Below are 24,556 nucleotides of genomic sequence, written 5' to 3' on the forward strand. Positions count from 1 at the left end.
GCAGACGCCAAAGAGAGTATTATGGCGGATTTCCAGGTCCCTTATGGAGTCGTGGAGGATGTGATGTAGGTGATCCCGCCCAGACGTGACGTAGGTCAATGCGGAAGTTGGCTGGGAGTTGTAGTCCTTAGACGGACTGTTGTAGTTCTTAGACAGTAGGTGGCAACTATACCTACAGCAGTTAATGTGTCTGCAGCCATATCTTTTCTGCACTCAGTATGAATTTTCCTAACCAATGAAAAAGCCCTCTCACTGTCTGCATTGTTATGTGGGAGGCACAGCAAAGCAGTAAAAAGTTGTTTCAGCATTGGAAACATGGCAACACCCAGAGCAGTTTTTACATCGAAGACCTTTCCCCAATATACATCTATTATTTTCCTGGTCAATAAAAGAAAATCAGAGTACGGCAAACATGTAGATGGTGTTAAATTGCTTCCATCCCCTATTACACATTTTAGAGACAGGTTACCAACGGTTGTTACCACCGTTACTCTTCATTCAATATTTTTCCAGTTTACTGACGACTGATGGTCGTAACAAGTGTTGGTCATCTGTGTCTACATACCGGTATGTCTATCAGCAATTAAAATGTTTCGGGAAGTGAAACCAGAAATCAATGGGTAACTCCAGTTGCCGTTGTATAAATGGCGACTCCCAGTATCGCCTCCCTAAATTATCATGATAATGGAGAAAGCTTTCCTACATGCAAACAGAAAACTTAAAAAAAAAAAACCCACAAATGCTTACCTGTGCAGTCTTTGAATCAAGAAACATTGTTTTTTTCGCTAGTTGCGAAAAATGGTCTGACACAGTCGGGGGGGGATGTTGTGTTCCACGAGAAATTGGCAGAACATAACTTCTGCAGCCGTCACAGAAGTCTGGGCAGTCTGAGCCGATGTACTTAAATGACCAAGAAAACCACGTGCAACTATAAAACCACATACATCAAATAGTTCCATTTCATTGGGCATGTGTGTTTGGAAAAAATAAATGGTGGATGCTAAGAAAATTCTCGGAGTAACGGAAAAAAATCTTTGATACAAAATGTAATTTTCCTGTATGAAAATCAGTGTACGCTGTATTGGCCAAAAAATTGCATTTTCCCGTACAAAATATGGGGAAACCATAGGCTATAACCATGGATTAAAGTTTTCCGTCGTGTGACAGATTTCCGTCAACTGAACTCTCCCAAGGCCAAATGTGAGGTTGGTGCTGATCCGAGGAGAATTAAAATGACGGGTGGTTGGGTAGAGATTGGGTTATAACACTGATGTGTTGCAACACCATCAACTATCAGCAGGTTCTATTTCATGCCTCCTGACCGCCAGAGGCGGCACAGCCTGTGGATGATATCCTTCGCGTAGCGCAAGTCGAGACTTATACCAACAAGGAAGTCGTGATGACGTACCTCATGCATAAGAGGCACTGCAGCACGTCATTCGTCCTCTTATTCTTCTCGCGCTTGATTCGAGCATCCCAAGTTAATTACCGAATCCTGTACGGCGGTTCCCCCGTGAAGGAATTTATATTCTAAAAAAAAAAAAAAAGAAGGAAAGGAACAAGAAAGGTAAGCTCACGGAGGCTCTTCCCGTGATCGGAAGTGCACGGCGGTTCACCCCGTGTTCACCCCCGCACACACACACACACATCCCCGCGGTGGTTTTCCCCGTTTTGTTGACAAGTGTGGTGTATTCCCTAGTTAGCACGGTGGCTCTCCCCGTGACTGACTAGCTAGCTAGCCAACTCGTTAGCCCTGTCACTCGTATTAGCATTGTTATTGCGTCGTGTGTTAGTTCGGGTTTGCGTTAGTTGCGCTATGATGGATGTCCTTTCCCTCACATGCAAAACGTGCTTTGCACCACTTGCATCTGAGGACGGTCATTTAGAATGCCCGTCTTGTCTAGGCACCGCTCACCTTCGCTCAGCTTTGACGAACCCTTGCCCAAGCTGTGCCGTCCTACCGCTCACGGTAAGAGAGGCCAGACTTACCGAGTTATTGGCCAAAAGTGACGCGCTGCTCTCGACAACCGAGCATATTGCCGCAGGTGCCCACAAAGCCGTAAAACGCGGCAGCACAGGCCTTCAGGCTACGCAGCCAGCCAAGAAGAAGGCGAAATCGCACTCCACTTCTGTGCTCAACAAACGGGTAGACGATCTCTCCTCGGCTGTAAGCCGAATAGAGACGTTACTGCTTCAGCTCCAACCCCCTCAGGCAAGCATGCAGACCATACCACCAGCAGGTGGTACCCTGGCTACTGCTCCCACCCTGCCTACCCGAGAGGAGCCAGACGTGGAGGACGATACACTCTCCACTGCTGCCACTGACTCTCTCTTTAATCCAGTGGAAGACGATTCCCTTGAGCTACCTGGCTCTCCTCGCTCGGGCATTTCCTCTGACGATGCCCCCTCCAGCGTTTTTCCGACAAAAATGGGGATGGCGGGACTCTCGGCCCCCAATCCTTGCTGGCCACAATTACTGCGGCGCTAGTACAACGTGGGCTACAGCCACTGCAATCTAACGCTGGTGTGAGCGCCTACTTCAGGCAGCCCTCGGTGGACGCCTCCTCCATCATCCCAAAATGTGACGCCTTTGTGGACGAGTTCCAGACGGCGTTTAAAACTGCAGCTGCACGTTCCCACCCCACCTCTGTGGCACGCGCTATGAGTAACATGGCTGATGCAGGCCTGTTTGGATTGGATACAATGCCAGCGGTGGATCCCTGTGTGGCGTCTCTGGTGGTCTCCCCAGACGAGGCAGTACGTCCCCAGGTACGCTGTCCAAGCAAGGCCTGTAGGCGCACAGACGATGATCTTGTTCGAGCCTACAATCATGCGGCGCGCATCGGAAGGATCGACAATACGATTTCTCACCTTCTTCTGGCCGCGCAGTCTTCCCTGCTGAAGGCAGACTCAGATCCGGCTGTACGTGAGGCGATTGAAGCCACCCTACAGGGCGTGGGCTTCATAACCCAGGAGTTAGGGCGTCTGATGGCGGTATTAGTGCGCGCTCGCCGCCAGGTCTGGCTTTCGCAAACGCCACTCCCGGACGCGTGCAGAGCCACCCTACGGGAGCTGCCCCTCATACCTGGCCAACTGTTCGGGCTAGCCGCTAAGGACGCTCTGGAACGCCGCGCCCTAGTTTCGGAAACACGGAAACAGCAGGTGGGCTTATCACAGGTGACTCGCTTCCGAGCACCGCAGCCCCCAGCACCACGGCGGGAATTCTCATCCCCCCAGCGCGCGGCACCTCAACGGCAAAGGGAGAACAGACATGCCCCCAGGGGCTCTGCACCCTTTCGCCGCCAGGCATATCCCATGCCCCGCTCCACCCCCACTAACAGTGGAGCGAAGCCCAATCGCACTCCCCGCTGAAGGCCCCGGGCCGACGGTTGGACTGTACACAGAGACTCAACTGGCCGCATGGGCCAGAATCGTTCGCGACCCATGGGTTCTAAAAACAGTGTCAGAGGGTTACAGACTGCAGTTCAGACGTCGGCCCCCTCCAAAGGCCCGTCTCAGGCCCACAATTGTAAAAAGTTCAACAAGATCTCTGGTTCTCCAGTTGGAGATAACCGTTCTTCTGCAGAAAGGGGCCATAGAGGAAGTAGAGTGTTCTCCTACTTTCAACGGCTTCTGTTCAGTTTATTTTGTCGTTCCAAAAAAAGACGGCGGTTTCCGCCCAATTCTAGACCTCCGGGGCTTAAACAAGTACCTAAAGAAAATGCCATTCAAGATGCTGCACACAGCAGACGTTCTGAAGGTAATCTCCCCAGCGGAATGGTTTACTACCCTGGATTTGAAAGACGCCTACTTTCATATCCCGGTGGCACCAGCACATCGTCGGTTCCTCCGCTTTGCCTTCCAGGGCCGTCTGTTCCAATTCAGGGTACTCCCGTTCGGCCTCGCTCTGTCACCCAGAGTCTTCTCGAGATGCATACAGGCAGTACTGTCCCCCCTCATGGAGTCAGGTATGAGGATTCTACCATACCTGGACGACTGGTTAGTCTGTTCCCCGACGAGGGAACGCAGCCTAGCAGATATAGCAACACTGCAGAGCCATGTCTCAGAACTGGGCCTGACAATCAACTTAGAAAAGAGCACACTTATCCCGAGCCAATCGGCTCAATTCATTGGCATGATCCTAGACTCACAGACAATGTCCGCGTCCTTGACCAGCCGGCGTGTAGCGAACATCACTTCACTACTGTCACGAGTACGGGTGGGACGAAGACTACGTTTCAGAATACTACTGCGGCTCCAGGGTATGCTCACAGCAGCAGCCCAGATCCTCCCCTTGGGTCTACTGGAACTCCGGCCTCTGCAAATATGGCTGATTGGCCTCGGCCTCGACGTGACCCGTCACAGGAAGACACCCGTTCTTATCACAGAACATTGCATGTCTGCCCTCAGCCCATGGCGGAAGGAGACCTTTTTAACATCAGGTGTTCCGCTTGGTGCAGCACCCACACACAGGGAGATTGTGACTACAGACGCCTCTCTTACAGGGTGGGGCGCAGTATGGCAACACAGAGCAGTCAGTGGGTTGTGGAGCAAAGAAGAGATGGGCGAACACGTCAATCTCCTCGAAATCAGAGCAGTACACCTGGCTCTAAAACACCTTATGCCATACCTACAGGGGCGCCACGTACTTGTCAGATCAGACAATGTGACGACGGTGTACAACATCAACCACCAGGGGGGGAACACGATCCCCCACTGCTTTTCGCTTAACTCAATCTCTACTGAAGTGGGCCTTCCCCAGGCTGGCATCCCTCAGGGCAGTCCACTTGCCAGGGAAACTGAATGCGGTGGCAGACTCCCTGTCGAGACAACGCCTCGACCCGGGGGAGTGGCGCCTGAGCCCACAGGTGGTACAGCAGGTTTGGGATCGCTTTGGTACAGCAGCGGTGGACCTGTTTGCCAGCAAAGAGTCCACACACTGCCAAAAGTGGTTCTCTCGCACGCAGGAGGACGAAGCACTGGGCTTGGACGCCATGGCACACGAGTGGCCGGACGAACTGCTGTATGCCTTTCCACCGATTCCCCTCCTTCTGGAGGTGCTACTTCGGATACGCCAGTGCTGTCACCGTGTTCTGCTGGTGGCTCCGCGATGGCCAGCGAGACCGTGGTTTGCTGTGCTTCATTCCCTGCTGACCGGAACTCCGTGGCAACTACCGCTCAGAAGGGACCTACTGTCTCAGATGGAGGGCAAAGTTTGGCACTCCTGCCCGGAACGTCTCCAGCTGTGGGTGTGGCCCTTGGGCCCGACAACCCTCTGTTAGAGTTTGACCCAGTGGTCATCAATACCTTAGAGAACGCGAGGGCCCCCTCAACTAGGTCGTTGTATGACAACCGCTGGAAATTGTTCAAGGCGTGGTGTGAGACCGTAAGCGTTTCTCCCACGGGTTGTCCTATACCCGTACTGCTCAAGTTTTTACAGAAACTGCTTGATGAGGGTAAATCCCCATCTACCGTGAAAGTCTATGTAGCAGCTATCTCTGCGAGGCATGATAAAGTGGAGGGTGCGACTATTGGTGCACATAGTCTCATCCGCAACTTTCTTAGGGGCGCTAGACGCCTCCACCCCTACAGAGCCCCTCGCAGCCCTCAGTGGGATTTGCATCGCGTACTAGACTCTCTGTGCCAGGCCCCTTTCGAACCATTGGCTGAAGCAGACATGAGATGGGTTTCCTTGAAGACCGTTTTTCTCTTAGCTATGGTCTCGGCAAAACGTGTGAGTGAGTTACACGCACTCTCAGTCAGCCCAGATTGTATGAGATGGGGACCAAATCTATCTGGCGTTACGCTATGGCCAAACCCAGCCTTTCTGCCGAAGGTTCTATCTCCATCCTTTATTAACCAATCCATTGAGCTTGCTTCTTATGAGGACCGTCTAGACCTATGCCCTGTGCGAGCCTTGAGGCACTATGTGTCTCGGACCGAAGCCACGAGACGGTCAGACCAACTGTTTGTCACTTATGGAGGTGGTGCAATTGGCTCGCCTGTATCTAAACAGCGCCTCTCACATTGGGTTTGCGAGGTGATTTCCCTTGCACACAAGTCAGCTGATTCCCTACCAGTGGGCAGTGTAATGTGCCACAACACCAGGAGCTTGGCTACCTCATGGGCAGCCCTGAGGGGAACCCCGCTATCTGACATCTGTGCAGCAGCAACATGGTCTGGCCCTTCAACATTCACCAGGTTTTATAGGGTAAATGTGGCATCACCTACAAGCCTTGGGCCTGCCATTCTTTCAATTATGGATTGACATACTCGTCCTCATGACAGTGCTGGTATTAGTCATCCACAGGCTGTGCCGCCTCTGGCGGTCAGGAGGCATGAAATAGAACGCTAGTTACGAATGTAACTGTGGTTCTATGAATGCCGGATGACCGCCAGAGTTCCCAGTCACTCGGACATCGCAACCGCGAGAAGTTTTCCGAGGACGAATGACGTGCTGCAGTGCCTCTTATGCATGAGGTACGTCATCACGACTTCCTTGTTGGTATAAGTCTCGACTTGCGCTACGCGAAGGATATCATCCACAGGCTGTGCCGCCTCTGGCGGTCATCCGGCATTCATAGAACCACAGTTACATTCGTAACTAGCGGTTTATTTAACTTTTTTGTTTTTGAGCCATGCTTTGTGTCGTTCATTTCCTATGTTTGATCATGTTTAAACGTTCGCTGTCTACGGTGCAGCATTAAAAAAACATGCACTGTCAAAATTGGCAAAATACATTCCCATGTGCTTGGCGTGCTTGTGTCTGACCATTTCTGTTTTGTATTAAATTAAATCTTGCCAAAATGACTTAGTTCAAACCTGGACATATAGAAATGGAGCATGTTAAAAAAAAAAAAAAAAACGAAAAAATAAACCCCGGAAAGCCCGCTCCTCTGCTTCAGCCAGACTTGAAGACTCGACGGTGCAATGCTTGCAGACTGTCAGAAGTAATTAGCAGGGATGTGATTTTTCCGCGAATTCGCAGAATTCCGCTTTTTTCACCTCAAAACTTGAAGAAAATTTTTTTTCTGATTTTTCCCTCATCCACATTCGTATCCTATTCATTCCGACTTTGTTTGAAAGATGGCAGCCTCGGATTTGCATCTTTACGCTCGATCACGGAGGCTGCCATCTTTCAACTCTGTTTGAAGTGAGCTTACATACAGCTATCTAACAAGCGCGTTCATTGGTTGTTACAGAGCGATGAGCCAATCACGTACCTCGTTTCATCTCAATGACGTAATTGTGTAATGACGTAATTACGTCAATGAGATGAAACGAGGTACGTGATTGGCTCATCACTCTGTAACAACCAATGAACGCGCTTGTTAGATAGCTGTATGTAAGCTCGCTTCAAACAGAGTTGAAAGATGGCAGCCTCCGTGATCGAGCGTAAAGATGCAAATCGAGTTAAAGAAATCGACAGAATAGTGAAAAAAAGTTCCGCTGGGAATGGTTGGAGAAAAACCACGGCTCGCCTCGGGGCGAATTACGTCACAAGGCGCGGGGCTAGCGGGCCCTGCTCGCGCTGGTTCTTTGGGGGGGGGGGGGGGGGGGTGAGAGAGAGAGAGTGAGTGTGTGTGTGTGCGCGAGCGAGAGAGTGTGTGTGAGCGAGAGTGTGTGTGTCAGAGTTGCATGTTGACCATTAAATTGGCTTGAATTTGTTAATCATGACAAGTTTTTTCTTGTGTGTTTGCTTGCCATTTTAGTACAATTTTTAAGTCAGAAAACCCCAGAACCCAGGAGCTTCGGGGGGCTTCCCCCTTTGTCCCCCCACCAGGCCGCTGCCCTGGACCAGCTGGGGGCCTGCGGCCCCCAGCCCCCCGGCTAAAATTTTCAGATAATTTCACCAGCCCCAAATCACATCCCTGAATTAGACCTAAATTTATAGCTAACAAATCAGCAGATGCCCCAACAATTATTATTTTCGTTAGGCCAATGTGTAAGGTATGTTAGAACCGTGCCTTATAGCCTACGTTATATCACAATTTAAAGGATGTTTGAGGAGTTGGAGGCTGCAAGCGCAATGATGTTCCGACATGCGCTAAACTTTATTCCCTGAAAATCATACACCAGCGTTCAATGCCCCAAACAGTCAAAATGTCTAGAAGACGATGGTTAAATAATAATCATAGCCTACTAAGTTAAATTACGTCAAAACATCTGTTTCTGGCCTATGGAATGATGGAGGAAAATGAGAACGAACGCAAAGTAGATAGCAGCCAACTTAACGCGATCTTTTAGGTAACTTAACACTCGTGTTGGCCACAATATTTCTCTTAATAAAATCTTGATTGTTTTTGAAGTCGTATTCAACACAAAGTAAGGTCAAATTATAATTTTAATTTAAGCGAAGATCCAAACTTTTTTCTGTATTGACGTCGAGCATAGAGGAGCATGTCATTCTGCTTTCGGTTTCGGCAGCATGGATGCGCTTTACATGAAAGAAGGCACTGATGTATCTGCCGTTGATAAAGGTGTAAAAACAAGTGGAGGTGGGCTTGGCTGTACAAAATGGGTGAAGACGGAAAGCCATTTAGTTCATGGTGCAAAAAACTAAACATTCCAGGCGCTTGCATTTGTGTGGTTTGCCACAAAAAAATAATATATGGAAGCAATGGAAAGAAAGGTGCAATAAATTGAATATATTAATCCATTAATTAATTGATAATAAAGTTATCAGTTCTAAGTTAACCATTCTCAGAACTTCATCGAAATCCACCCATAAACCCCCCCCGGTAAATTTTCAGTCAAATAATTTTTTTTTCTTTAATCCATGTATAACTTGACATACAGGGGGTTTTGTTGTCTTTTTTTTTTTTAAACACGTACATTAACTCCTGAGGTATTTACACCCTTCAACATACATTCAGCTGCAGTCTACCCAAAATATATTTTGTTGATTTTAATACAATATATAACACATCTGGGAATTCGGTGCCCCAAACCTTCTATAAATATGAATAGTTTGTTCAGAGGAGTTGTTTTTGTATGTGGTCTTTCTACAAAGAATAATGGTCAGTATGAGTGAGTTTAGTGCATCTCACACAATCTGCACAGAACTGAGAACCTCTCAAACCTGTGTTAACGCAGGCGCGGTTCTGCACCTGCTTGTGTTTCTTCAGGTTAATGAGATGCTGGTGTGCATCTTTTTTTTTTTTTTTTTAAGATTTCATCATCACATGACTGTAGTGTACTGTACTCATATGCTGAGCCCATTGTACAAAGCCTGTTCCTGCATTACAGGAGGGACTGGTGTGTCTCTTGGATGAAAAGGGCGAGGAGGATGAGTGCATTCCACGTGTAAGGAAGGAAATTAATTCAGAAGAGAATCCTCTGAAAGTGGAGAGAGTCTGGCACAGAGTCATCGGTCAAAGGCTTGTGTTTGGTGCACTTTTAGTACCAACCAATCAGATGTAAGCTATAAATAATAACTGCAAATAAATTGTATATTGAATATCAATTGTGCATCATAGAGCAATTATGTAAGTAATAAAACACTTGTGGTCTGCATTTACAGGAAAATAATCAACAATAGGGTCGTGTGATAAAACGAAGTTACTGTTATCACCTCAACGTTCATTATTTTACAATAACAGCACATCCCTGAGTATTTTATTCTTATACTGCAGCAATTTGTCAATGCTAACAAGTCTATTAATTAACAAATGTACATTTTTTTTTTCTGTTACATTAATAATAGCCCTGTGATGACCTGGCGACTTGTCCAGGGTGTACCCCGCCTTTCACCCGTAGTCAGCTGGGATAGGCTCCAGCTTGCCTGCGACCCTGTAGAACAGGATAAAGTGGCTAGAGATAATGAGATGAGACATTAATAATATGGGTCAAGTTCTTAGTTACACTATAGCAGCTATAACCAGTACTTCCCTCACCAGCCTCTCTTTTAATCTCTCTTGAAGTTAAAAAAACCCCACATCATCTTACTGAGAAACCACAAAGAAGCATAAACACTTGTCTGGAAGACATTCTGTGCCAAAACTTAACACTTCATTTTCTTTTGTATTAACATCTTCAGTCTGATTGGAATTTCAGGATTGAGAATTCGATAGGATATACCTCTGTCCATGATTATGAAAAGAAATATCACAGTCATTGAGACAGGAGGCTTTGAGAGCATTGCTGCTTTCTGCATCTTAGGCCCTGGTCACACTAGAGTTTGCAATGTGTTTGTGAATACTTAGTGATGAAAAATTGGTAACATCGCCACCAGTCGTATGATGCATGGTGAATGTTCTCCGAGCTGCGTGAGTTGTTTTTTGGTGTGTCTCTGCTTCGTGAGTGGCCAAAAACGTCACGAAAAAAATTCAGTACATGCATTGAAAATTGGTGGTAATGTTTTTCGTTGACAAACTAAGTGGGAAACACTTGCAGATGGGTTTGGGAATACTTCCTGAAGCTCAGGGAACCTTCATCGAGCCTCTTGAGTTGTATTTGTCTCAAATCCATGTCCCCAATGCTCATAGGAGCCTCAACACAGTGGCTTGGCGTAGTCTAACCTTTGCTGAGGCTTAAAGCATGTACGCAGAGCCATGGCCTGACTTTGGTTTATAAATGCATTGAGGCCTCAAGAATGGCACAGGAATAGTTTTAAGTGTTAACAATAAATCTGATATAGTAATTATGATTAAAGTGATTTTATATAGGTAGCGGTCTGAGTGAATGACCTTAACGTCCATAACATCACAGCAGGAAGTCTGTTAGTCTCATCGACATTTCCGCTATACTAAAACGGAGCTGACTGCAACTCCGATCCTCCATTTTGAGCTAATTTATCGCCATGCCACGTAGATGTGTTGCTGCACTCACCAGCAACACAACAGAAGGTGTATTTATGTTGCATTCATGGTCCAAGAACGTTCAAACTGCAAAGATGTTGACGCATTTTGTGAGAAGTTCATGGGCACATTGGGCACCTATGAAGTGGTCTCTCCTCTGCGCATTTTACTGAAGACTCGTACTAGACCGCTGATCTGTTGAGGAGCATTGGCTATACAGTAAGCCCGTAGTGAGAGTACTGTACCAACAATTAAAGAAAAAGAAAACTACAAGAAAAGGGAAGTTATTTATTTATTTATTTATATATATAAATAATTTTTTTTTTTTTTTTTAAAGGAAAGTTCAGTTGCACCAGTCTTCCCGGAGTGAGCCGAGGGTTGTTGCTAAAACCCAGGATGGAATGGGATGTGACACATCGCTCAGGCAGTGACCTCCCTGCAGTTGTTGCTAAAACTGGTGACATCCGGTTCCGTCCCGGGTTTTAGTAATTGCCTGAGCCGAGCAGGAATGGCAGATTACTCAGTATAGAGAGAATGAGTGGAGCAGCTGTCTTATTTCTAAACTGGATATTGCTGCCATCTCTCCCTTATGTGGAAGAAGCAAATGAACAGAGAACTGAACAAACAACTGAAAGTCCGATTGTTTCAAAACAATCGGCCGCAAGATCTGCCTTCAAGAAGCGAGAACACAGATGGGTTAGCTCCGATTCTCATTTGGATAAAAAAAAAGCACGTTGTTTACCTGCATTTAGATTAATACATGTAACTCGTATTGTGTATTTAAGTTAGCGGTATAAGATTACTTACTTAATTTGCTTCAGAATGTGATTCTCAGTTCAACTGATTATTTAATTAGCCTGTATGTTGCATAAGTTATAACACCTATCCTGTTTTAATGAGAGTCAACCCACAATCAATGAAGTCAAATCGGTCTTAGTTAAGCAAGTCTGTAATGATATTTCTTACTTTCACCATAAATTTTTATTTATGTGACTTTGGTTAGTTGTAAAATCCTTTGGCCTTAAAACCGGTTACCGCAGTGACATCACACACTCGGGCATGGCTGGCTCAGTGGAGCAGCTCAACTGCAAAGTTGGCATTTGCTTTTAACTCTCAAAAATATATTTTTTTTCTATTCCCATTTTTGCAGCATACAAGAGTCAAGGATGGAGATACTATCCACTCAGAAATTTGTTTAAAAATAAAGGTTCTGCGTATCTGCTTTAAGAAGTGCATTTACATTCAGGGATCCTTCAGAGCGTGTTGTGCATGCTCTCGGGATCCAGTAGTTATGGTAAACACCTGATGCTGACTTGAGTGCAGTCAGCATACGCATATAAGGACACTGTTTTCACAGAAACTTTGAAGTATTCTGTCAGGTATGTGGCAGTAGACAGATTTAAGTGCAGTAAGTGTTTTATCAGGCGTGATATTTACAAAAACAAAACATGAGGCAAGGTCAAAGGAACAAAACACAAATGAAAGCATAGTCGTAAAGCCATGTATTTAACCAGAGTCATCAATGTGGCTAGAAACAAATGTGACTGTGATGATGATAATACTTTGCAAAGTCTCCTGTGAAAAACAGCGTCCTTACCTGCGTGTGCTGATTGTGCTCAAATCAGCATCAGGTGTTTCTCCAAATGACTGGAGTCCCAAGAGCGTGCACGGCTGCTCGAGCTGCACTAGGCTCAAGTGCACAAAGGTGTGAGGGTCAAGTGTTCACCTGCAGTGTGACCACAAGTTTTAGCTCACCTTTATATCGCCATACATCACCATTAGAATGCCTCATTTTCATCGATTAAAGCATCGCAAGCTGTAGTGTAACTGTAGCTTTGTGTCTATGAAGATTCTCAGTCATCCAGGTCATAGTAAACTGTGGGTGGTAGAAAGTCCAGTTGCCCTTTTCTACCACCCACAGTTGACTGTAGCTTTAGCGTGTAATATAGGGCTATGGGACGAATTATTCACCACAAAAACAAATTACTTGAATAAGCAACTATGGGTACAAATACAACATTTAAAGTGATGTTAGTTGAGTGTGTTTCTTTCTCCATGTTTGTGACGAGACTTCTGACCTATTATAAAGCTTCTGTCAATCTGTTCTGATTCTGTTCTGAACTTCATCTCATTTCTATCTTTTTATTCTAATCTATGCAATTCCGTTGTGTCTGTCTTCTGTTTTACTTTAGTCTATTGTGATGTCGTTGTGAAATCAGTGGAATTACACTCACTGGCCACTTTTAATAGGAACTTTTAGGATTGTAAGATTCCTGTCCTTGGTTGGCACAAGTGGAACCTAATGCGGTCTTCTGCTGTTGCATGCTGAGATGCTTTTCTGCTCACCACGGTTGTGAAGAGTAATTATATGGGTTACTATGTCCTTCCTGGCAGCTCAAACCAATCTGGGGTGGGTTTCCTGAAAGCCTCTTAAGGCTAAGAGTGTCTTTTTAATTACCTCTTAAGATCCATCATTAAGCTAACGTGGTTTTCCCAAACAACATCGTAGCCAGAGTAGTCCTTTAGTTTGCTCTGAATTTACGAGGGACCTGGATCACTCTTTCAAAACAGAGTGTCTCATTCATGGCTGAATACACAATGTGCACGCGCCTCCAAGGGACTCTCGCGGTCAGTGGGGGGGAAACTGGTGTTGAGTCTGCTGCTGATGTTAAATTATTTTTCTTGTATGTTGAGTTAATTATTAAATATATGCAAAACACTATGAATATATTTCAATATGTTATGGAATTACCTATGGATATCATAATGCCTCATTGATATTGCCACACTTAAATCACATATAACTCCATTAGGCAAGTGATTTATCTAATTTAGTGTAATAAATGAGAGAAATTGCTGCACCAATCGCATGGTACGCATGTATAAGGGTAAAACATTGCCAGCTTGGCATTCAATTAATCATGGCTATAATCCAGCAAATCCTGCAACTCGAGCACAGGTAGAGAAACGCACACCGCTGGCATGATACCAACACTACCAGACGAAATGCGGAAATAAGGCTTCGTTTCAATCCACTGTAACACTAAAGTGATGAAGCCATCCAAGACAGATACAGGCTACCCAGAGCTGAAATTCTGTCTTTGGAAGCTCTCCTAAGGGGAGAGTTGCAATGAGGTACTCATCACAACTTTTTCCCCTCACCCCAACAGTGCAGCTTGTTATAGCTCTTTGGTACTATGCCACTGGGGGTTTCCTGCAGACAATTGGGGAGGGCGATGGACTCTGTGTGGCTGCTGCATCTAAGGCTGTGCACTCAGTAACAGCAGCACTCCTGCGCCACTGCCACACTTTCAGTTTCCAAGGACGCAGGAGAAGATCCAGGAAACCAACCAGGGCTTCTCTCAGGTCACAGACCCAGGAATTCCTCAAGTTATTGGAGCCATAGATGGCACTTTGATCCCCATCCAGCTGCCATCCTGTGATGACCATGTCTTCTTGTGCAGGAAAGGGTATGCTGCCGTGAACGTGTAGGTTGTGTGTGATGCCCACAGCCTGATCACTGATTTCATTACCTGGCAGCACGCATTCATTCATATGGGCAAATTCATCTTTCTGCATCCTGGCCAGCAACGGGGAATTTGGAGGTGGTTATCCCATCTGTTCCTTCCTGATCACCTCTTTTGGCAACCCACAAAATGATTCAGAGAGGTACATCACTCATGCTGATGCCTGGAACGTGGTGGAGCGGACCATTGGGATGTGGAACATGCACTTACGCTGCATCCACAGGTCATTGGGTGGCCTCACATTGTCTCCAACCAGAAGCTGTGCAGTGGTGGTGGTCACTGCAATGTTGCACAATGTTGTAGTCAAGGCCAAAGTGCAGATTCCAGCCATGGAGGAAACCGGGGAGCAGGAACAGCAGTATGTGGTGCTAATGTCAAGGCAGAGGTGTGATGTCCAACATTAGGTAGGAGTTGATGCCAGAAGGCAGCTTATTTTTAATGTTTTCAGTTAAATTATTTAACCTGCCTGAGACAGATTTTTTTTTGTTTGTTTTGTTTATTTTGATTGGTTTCTTTACTCTTATCAGTGACTATTTGCAGACTGTTTTCACTTCAACACTCATGTCAGATTGAAGTTACTTTAGTTGTACTTGTAGATAGATTTGGTTAGCAGTTAAAAATAAAAGGCATCCACTGACCGTTTCAGCTACCACAGACAACAATGGATCAAACCAAATAAAACATGACAAAAGATAAGTGCTCCAGTGCTAATCAAAATTATCATTTAAAAACACTGAAATACATGACCAAACCTTGAAATGAGAACAATCTAAAAACTGGGGAAAAAATTATATAAATGCATGCTCCAAAATCGTCTTGTACTATTTTTCTACAGCTTCTTTACCAGTGTGATAGCAGCTGAAACGAAGCTATTTTTATAGCACTTTGTTTTACACCTTGCAACTAAAAACCTCCAACCAGAGGGGGAAAAGCTGAAACTCATTGTGTAAAGGGTGCAAGTTGTTATTTAAAGTGGTATTGGCTATCTGCTGTAACAAGGATGCCAGGTTCAGCTGGGACTCACTGATCAACTTGTACTTGACCATTTCACCATTTGATTGAGAGTTCTTGTTCTTTACAGAGAGACTTCCAAACCATGACACCCAAATAAATTATACAATTGATTTCAATAAAAAAAAAGCATGGTCAAATATAGCATGGCTTAAATATTGTACTTCAGTCTTGACTTCATTCTTAATGTACAATGTAAAGTTTCATATTAAGCTTGGTGGTATTATTGGAAGTGGCTAAATGTAGACTTAACCCAGGTGTATGATGAATGAATATTTGCATGTAAGGTTTTTAAGAAGAAGGCAAAAATAAATAAAAACAGCACTCAAGTGAAATGAAGAGATTTATTGACCACAGAAAAGCTTTTGGGTTTCAGATGAAGTATGCTGGCCAGCAGGTACAGCATCTACAGGAATAGAAGAGGATGTTGGCATTCATGATCATATGAAAAATGCCCCATATACAGTGGTGCTTGAAAGTTTGTGAACCCTTTAGAATTTTCTATATTTCTGCATAAATATGACCTAAAACAACATCAGATTTTCACACAAGTCCTAAAAGTAGATAAAGAGAACCCAGTTAAACAAATGAGACAAAAATATTCTACTTGGTCATTTATTTATTGCGGAAAATCATCCAATATTTCATATCTGTGAGTGGCAAAAGTATGTGAACCTTTGCTTTCAGTATCTGGTGTGACCCCTTTGTGCAGCAGTAACTGCAACTAAACATTTTCAGTAACTGTTGATCAGTCCTGCACACCGGCTTGGAGGAATTTTAGCCCATTCCTCTGTATGGAACAGCTGTTGGTGGGTTTCCTCACATGAACTGCTCGTTTCCGGCCCTTCCACTACATTTCCATTGGATTAAGGTCAGGACTTTGACTTGGCCATTCCAAAACATTAATTTTTATTCTTCTTTAAGTATTCTTTGGTAGCATGACTTGTGTGCTTAGGATCGTTGTCTTGCTGCATGACCCACCTTCTTTTGAGAGTCAGTTCATGGACAGATGTCCTGACATTTTCCTTTAGAATTCGCTGGTATAATTCAGAATTCATTGTTTTTCCTTAATGATGGCAAGCCATCCTGGCCCAGATGCAGCAAAACAGGCCCAAAGCATGATATTACCACCACCATGTTTCACAGATGGGATAAGGTTCTTATGCTGGAATGCAGTGTATTCCTTTTTCCAAACAGAATGCTTCCCATTTAAACCAAAAATTTCTATTTTGATCTCCTCTGTCCCCAAAACATTTTCCAATAGCCTTCTGGCTTGTCCATGTGATCTTTAGCAAACTTCAGATGAGCAGCAATGTTCTTTTTGGAGAGCAGTGGTTTTCTCCTTGCAACCCTGCCATGCACACCATTGTTGTTCAGTGTTCTCTTGATGGTAGACTCATGAACATTTAACATTAGCCAATGTGAGAGAGGCCTTCAGTTGCTTAGAAGTCACAGTGGGGTCCTTTGTGACCTTGCCAACTATTCCATGCCTTGCTCTTGGAGTGATCTTTGTTGGTCGACCACTCTTGGGGAGGGTAACAGTGGTCTTGAATTTCCTCCATTTGTACAATGTCTGTCTGACTGTGGATTGGTGGAGTCCAAACTCTTTAGAGATGGTTTTGTAACCTTTTCCTGCCTGATGAGCATCAACAACGCTGAAGTCCTCAGAAATCTCCTTCATTCGTGCCATGATGGACTTCCACAAACATGTTATGAAGATCAGACTCTGATAGATCCCTGTTCTTTAAATAAAACAGGGTGCCCATCCACACCTGATCGTCATCCCATTGATTTGAAAACACCTGACACTAATTTCACCTTCAAATTAACTGCTAATCCTAGAGGTTCACATACTTTTGCCACTAACATATGTAATATTGGATCATTTTCCTCAATAAATAAATGACCAAGTTTAATATTTTTTGTCTCCATTTGTTTAACTGGGTTATTTTTATCTTCTTTTAGGACTTGTGTGAAAATCTGATGTTTTAGGTCATATTTATGTAGAAATGTAGAAAATTCTAAAGGGTTCACAAACTTGTGTGTGTGTGTACACGCGCCTTTTTATATTTCATTTGCTTTTGGTTAAAAACAAATGCCATGTGACCTCATTGGATATAGCAACTACTAATACCTATATTGGGGACGCACATTGCAAAGAAGCTCTTCGTCATGTTGCTCTTAAGACTCCTACGAGTGAGTTCGGGAAAACCATGTTCGGTGCTCCCCCCCAAGAAAGTCTCTTAACTCTCCCTTTATCCCTAAAGTGAAATGTTATTGGGAAACCTATCCCTGGCCATTTTCCTCTGACCTCTCCTTATCAAAAAGTTGTTTCTACCCACAGAACTGTCGCTCACTCAATGTTTGGGGTCCCCCCCCACACACACACACACACCATTCTGTGTAAACTTTTGAGAGGGTGTGTGTGTGTGAGAGTGAGAGAGAGAGAACCCCAGGAAATCAGCAATTTCTGAAATACTCAAACCAGTCTATCTGGCACCAACACCAATGCCACGGTGAAGGTCACACTTTGAGATCACAATTTTTCCCTTTCTGATGTTTGAAGTGAACATTAACTGAAGCTCTTGATTTGTACCTGCATGATTTGATGCATTGTGCTGCTGTCCAGGACTTGGCTGATTAGATGACTAAATAAAACAGCAGGTCAATGAGTGTTCCTAATAAAGTGGCCAGTGTGTGTCTATTATGTCGGTCTTTTCTTAGTTATCCTTTTATATTATATTCTCATGCTATTCACTTATATTCTACTAGTATCCATTTTATTTTGATGTCTCCTATTTCTCTTCTAATCTAATGTCTTGTGGTCATGAATAAATTCACTCTGTAGAGAAAAGGACAGCTTTATTCTCTTCCATTTGATTGTTCTCTCTTATTCTTTTGTTTTATTCTCTCAGGGCAGTCTAGACCTACAGAAACGTTACTGTACAGTGTCTGTGTGTTAGTGCGGCATGCTTGTGCTTGTTCTTTCACACCATGTTATGCATTTTCCTTTTTGAATGCCACAGAAGTGGACTGTTTCTCAACTGTATTTTTTCCTCTCTTTTTCTGCACAACATTTAGCTATCTAAATATGACCATTTTTATTTATGAAATGTTATTTATATACCAGTAGTCAGTTTAAAACCTGATTTGAATCACGTTTCAATCATTTGAATCAAACCGTTTAGAGACACAAAGAAAACAAGAAACTTTTTTATTGAATTGTAAATAAAATGAACTGTGTTTTATGCAGCATGTGTAAGATGGACTGTGTTTCAACTATTTATCTTGTGTCTTCCTTCCCCCCCCCCCCCCCCCCCCCCCCTTTCCCTCAGGATGGAATCTGAACACATGATTGCGGCTGTCATAGCCACGCCTCCTGTGGTTCAAAGTGTGAATAAAGTCATTTACTACCCTGAACCCCTGCTTTCTGTGCCACCTGGGCCTCCAAATGCTAAAAGAAGCAAATTTCCTAGTGGTCCAGTCATAGTTATGGTTACTGATCTTGCACCGTTAATGACCTTCAACCCCATTAAATGTTCGGTTTTGCTATGTTTTTCGACCAAAGAAGCAGGAAGTGCATCTCAGCATTGTGCATTGGTAAACTTAGAATTAAAGGGTGCACTTGAAGGCAAATTTCAGCCACATCTCTTTGAGGACTGCAGCATTGACTCAGGTAATGTATGCTACTCCATGAGTGTGGTGATATTAAAAGCAACACTAACAAGCACAATCAAATCATCCTACAAACCTGCAGGAGTGGTGTTATTACAACCCCAAATCAGAAAAAGTTGCAATGGTATGTTGAAATTGAATTTAAATTTGGAAACAGTGATTTGTAAATAATCTTTGACCTGTATTGCACTCAAAACAATACAACAGCACATTGTTTTACCTCATACATGTTATTGATTTTTTTTTTCCTCGAAATGAACGTTTCAATTCTAATTCTTGCAACACGTTTAAAAAAAAAAAAGTTGGAACAGTGAAGCATTTGCCACTTTGTTTCCATTCCTTCTCACAACACTTAAAAAGATGTTTACGGACTGAAGACACCAAGTTATGAAGCATTTCAGGTGGGGTTTTTTTCCCCCCCATTCTTTCTGTAAACAGGTCTTCAGGTGTGCAACAGTACGGGGTTGTCGTTATATTTTTCCTTTCTAAATTCTTCACACATTTTCTATTGTGGACAGAGGGGACCAGCATCCTCTTCTTCCACAGCCATGCCTTTGTAATGTGTGCAGAATGTGATTTTGCATTGTCTTGTTGAAATCTCCCTGGAGATGATGTCGTTTTGAAGGCAGCATATGTTGCTCCAAAATCTCAGTGTAATTTTCTGCATTAGTGCTCCATCACAGAAGTATAAGTTACCTTTGCAAGGGCACTGACAACCCCATACCATGACACACCCTGGCTTTTGGACTTTTTTCTGGTAACAATCTGGATGGTCTTTTTTCGACTGGTCTGGAGCACACGGCGTCCGTTTCTTACAAAAACCTGGAATACTGATATTTATCTGACCACAATACATGTTTCCACTGTGTGATGGTCCATTCCAGATACCTTCAAGCCCAGAGTGGTTGACGCCGCTTCTGGACACAGTTAACATAAGGCTTCCTTTCTGCACAGTAAAGTTTTAACTGGTATTTATGGATGTAACTCTGTATTGTAGTGCTTGACAAGTTCAGTGACTCACTGGAGGACAGAGAGAACCAACAACCATTGATCACCCCAAAGAGACGCTAGGCCGTTCACACCCAGCCCCCAGTGACCCACACCAACAGGACGACTCAATGACACCTTAGGACTGCTTTTCATCCATGAGCGGATAAATACCTGCTACTCCCTATTAGTCAGACAGAACTGAAGAAGCCTTTCAGATGAGAGGTTAAACGTCTTCAAGAATCTTGAAGCAAGTCCAGTTGCTGTTTTACCACCCACAGTTTACTATGACCTGGATGACTGAGAATCTTCACAGACATGCTTGACAAATGTTTGCCAAAGTAATCCTGAGTCCATGTGGTTCTATCAGCTATAGATGAATGACGGTTCTTGATGCGGTGCCATCTGAGGGATCAGAGATCATGGGTGTTCAGATTAGGCTTGTGCCCTTGTCCTTTACACACCCAAATTCCTGTCTGCATTAAAGTACAAGTCAAAGTCAGTTTAGAAATCACTGCTTCCTTTTTTCTATGCATCTTCCTTACTGTCCCAACTTTTGCTGATTTTGGGGTTACATCCACAGTAAATATCATTATACATCCTTTGTTTTGATATGTAACCTAGCAGAATGCAATTCATTTGTCATTGCTGTTTAGATGAATCCAGAGAGGATCTGCTGAGTCTGATGGGAGCATTTGAGTCTTGGAGTTTTTGCATTATAAGTACTGATTGCACCATGGTGGACATATCAAGGTTTTTGGAGGAGAAATTCAAAGCTAAACGAATAAAAATCAATCCTCAATATTTATTGAGTTGTTCCACACAACCATCTGGTGCCATGCTTTTCCACTGGAAACCTTGTAGCTCCTTCAACAGCAAGCTGCATGTCTATTGCAGGTGAGAAATAAATAAGGGTTTTTTTTTGTTTGTTTGTTTGTTTGTTTGTTTTTTAAATCATGCTAACTAAACCATGGATTTTTTCACTGATAAAGGGGAACTGAAGTCATTTTTAAACTTGCTTTATCTCTTAACGTGTTATTCAATTACATTTTTGGTTTTATTAACCTTATTGTGACTCGTATTGGCATATTATATTACACTTATCGCCCTTTTCGGTTTTTAGCCATGTTGAATGTAGTTTGTATGGTCCACGGCAGGCATCGCTTATCCGCGTGATCTTCACGAGACTTGTGCGAGACTTCAAATGTGAAGTGTCAGCGCCGCCATTTTGAAAACTGTTTACACAGCGGTCAGCTCGCCATATCATTCCAATTTAGATTAATTTCGAGATTTGCCAGCTTCATCAGTGATGGAGATTATTCCATATGACTTCGAACCAACGTGGAGTAGAGAAGAGTTGGAAAGACAACAGGATAAGGACTAGTCCGTTGCTCTGGTATTTACGTCATTACTGTCGCACAATTAAAATGTGCCAGATCAGGCAGCTGGTGGGTTTTCAAAATAATAAACACATGCATGTATTTTTGTGATAAATACATATTATACTGAGCACATTTCCCATATAATCCTCACTAAGGTTTCGGACAGCACTATAAAATGGCGTCCTCACTATATAGTGCCCTATAGATAGTTTTCACTGACGTCACGGCATTCCGGGGAACGCCCCCCAGCTGCCATCTTGCGGGGCAAACAAAACGGACCATCGCCACTACCAGCTACGTTATCTCGGACGAATTTATGAAGTTATATAGTCAGTTTTCTAAAATAAAGATCAATGTCGGCAAAATCAAGTAAACAGAAGTATATAGATACGTTAGACGACATCTCACGACAACGGTATGCAGCCAAACTGGCCTTGATTGGGGGAATTGACCCCTACGAAGTGGACAAAGATGCATTTTCAAGTGACTATGCAGGGCTGCCAAAGCCTGCAACTGACTTCATCAAACTTTAAAGGCTGGCTGATATATACAACTTTATATATTCACAGCGCGCCTTTTGGCGGATGCCACCTAAATCGCGCAGATCCGATTTTTTTTTTAGGGGCGGCGTTGGAGTGTCTGATTATAATTTCAAAGTAAATTCTGTATTAAAATTACAAAATAAGTAAATCCATTACAGTCCATGAAACAGGAAGTATAAGGATGAGAAAAAAACAGTTTAAATCGCAAAGCTGCGCACATTTGCGCAGTCCTGCACACCGCTCAGGCTGCGCAAATGTGCACAGCTTTCCGATTTAAACTGTTTTTTTTTTCTCATCCTTGTACTTCCTGTTTCATGGACTGTAATGGATTTGCTTATTTAGTCATTTTAATACAGAATTTACTTTGAAATTATAATCAGACACTCCAACGCCCCCCCTAAAAAAAAAATCGGATCTGCGTGATTCAGGCGGCATCCGCCAAAAGGCGCGCTGTTTGCATCTCAAACACAAATCAAATCATACAGAATAGACCTAAAATGTTTTTCAAAAATGACCCTTGCGTGAGTGAAGTGACAAGTTTCAAATAGAAACGTGACAAATGAGCGATATTAAGTGTACATTACAATGTAAACGTACACTCAGCGGTTCCAGTTAGGCATTCCCCAGAGATTGTTCACATGATGTTTTGGTTTCCAAAAACAAACTTGAACACAATTGATTGTTTATTTAAACAACTTATCACTTATAAAATGAGCGGAGCAGACTTTGCTGTGTTTGGAAGGCTGATAATCCTTGCGGTTGATTCTCGCAAGCCATAGATTTCTCCTTTGTATGCTGAGTTTGTTTGCTCGCCTTCGTGCTCCCGTACAGTGGGAATTCCATAAAAGCTCCGCTTGACTTCATCATTTGACCTATTACGACAGCCGTGAATACAACAGGTGTGCACCATTGCTAGCTTTAAATAGCCTGCTTGGGTTCTTTTGAAGACTTTGTACTCGCGCGTTACAATGTGTGCTCAGTCACCCGTACGGTAAGCTTGACCCACAAGATGGCCGCCACTAGGGAATCCCCGACTCTGTGACGTCATGTGAAAACTATCTATATAGTGAGTAGGGAGCGATTTCGGATACAGGGAAAACTTCCAGCTTGATCACGTCAGCATTCGAAGGAGGGTGCATGTGTCTTTTGACAACATTGGCATGTGTTGGTCACCTTTGATTTCCACTGTACGTTTTACTTCTGTCCTACAAGTCTCACACAGGTCTCAGCGAATCTCATTTACGGCCATTGCTTTGACATATGGACTGATATGTTACATAGCATATTTCAAACTCATAACTTGCTATAGCAGTGACAAAATAGCTGTCAGAAATGCATTCCTACATTTTATAAAATGAGAGAAATAAAATTTTGATAAATTTGTCATCAGTTCCTCTTTAAGTAATGTTCTCTGAATGACACATATTTAAAAAAAAAAAATCTTATTCTGACCTTTACCTTGCAGTGATCGTCTCAGCTTGCTCCATTTCCTGGACTGTTTGTGCAACTTTGTTCCTGCTTCTCATTGTATTAAACTTATCAAAACTGGGCAGGGCAGAAACAGAAGCCCTACCTTCTTTATGGAGCATGAGAGTCGCATAATAAAAGAGGGCATGGCCGATCTGATTCATGGTAGAGTGAAAGAACCAAGTCACAATTTCATCATTCATGTCAGTCGTGAGCAGTGGCTAAAAGAAAGGTGTGACAAGCTCCACCCACTTGTGGAGGTAAAACATTATCACCAATTGATGGAAAAAGGGATAAACCTTAAGATGGCAAGTGACATTTCCATGCTCATAGAAGCAGAGCTTAATGAGTATTAATCAAGTTTGATAAGATAAAGAAAGACCGACAGCTGAAATGTGTGTAGTGCAGCAGGTGGTGGGAGTTGGATTGAATAATTCGTGCTCCAGTTACTGCATTGATGTGCATCACATATAATCTCATGACATTTGAATATTAATAACACTTTTGTTTTGTGAAGGTTCTTAAGGAGCAGGTTTTTCCGCCAGGCAACTACGGAAAAAAAAATAGCCTAGGACATGAAATCTGATTTGTCATTATTATTATTATTATTATTAATGCTGCACTTTTATGTATTATGTTAGTGAGATAACAATTTATATTTCTTGGCTATTTGTGAAATGATGTGCATTTACTGTACTGTTTTAATAAGTAAAAAGAGAACTGTGGTATTATGTTTGTGATCTTGTGATTTTTGCACTACTAGATATGATTGGAGAAATGTGTTGTACTCTTCTAGTATTGTGTGAGTTAGTTGTATTTTGTAACAAGGTTATGGAATTCTGTTGAATTTAAAAATGATGGCAAAACACTTTGTGCTGACTGTTGAATTGCACAAAAATAAAATTAAAACACCTTGTCTTCTTAATAACAAACAATATTTGTGTTAAGATTTTTACTTTTTATGATACTGTATTTTTCTGTACTGACAAGATTGATATTTAATCTGAACTATTGATTTAATTTTCTACCTATCTTTATCTGAATGATTATGAATATTAGAAGCTCTGATGGAAATGGACCTTGAATTTCTGTAATAGAACTAGGACGATAATTTGAATGATTAATTTGTCTCATTGAGTCTCTGCAAATTGTGCGCATGTACAGAC

At 43.2% G+C, this 24,556-nt stretch overlaps 1 protein-coding gene across 2 annotated transcripts in view; it reads left to right on the forward strand.

Moving 5' to 3' along the window:
• The window catches only part of fancb (FA complementation group B), a 54,092-nt gene extending 29,800 nt beyond the window's left edge, over nucleotides 1–24,292 (forward strand). For both annotated transcript variants that reach the window (XM_060937265.1, XM_060937266.1), the window contains exons 6-9: nucleotides 9,250–9,419; nucleotides 18,673–19,013; nucleotides 20,656–20,896; nucleotides 23,389–24,292. In XM_060937265.1, the coding sequence (XP_060793248.1) occupies nucleotides 9,250–9,419; nucleotides 18,673–19,013; nucleotides 20,656–20,896; nucleotides 23,389–23,746 (1,110 nt within the window). In that variant the 3' untranslated portion in view covers nucleotides 23,747–24,292. The remainder of the gene's footprint in view (nucleotides 1–9,249; nucleotides 9,420–18,672; nucleotides 19,014–20,655; nucleotides 20,897–23,388) is intronic.
• The last annotated feature ends 264 nt before the right edge of the window (nucleotides 24,293–24,556 follow it).

The sequence above is a fragment of the Neoarius graeffei genome, chromosome 13 (genome assembly GCF_027579695.1).
Source record: "Neoarius graeffei isolate fNeoGra1 chromosome 13, fNeoGra1.pri, whole genome shotgun sequence".
NCBI lineage: Eukaryota > Metazoa > Chordata > Actinopteri > Siluriformes > Ariidae > Neoarius > Neoarius graeffei.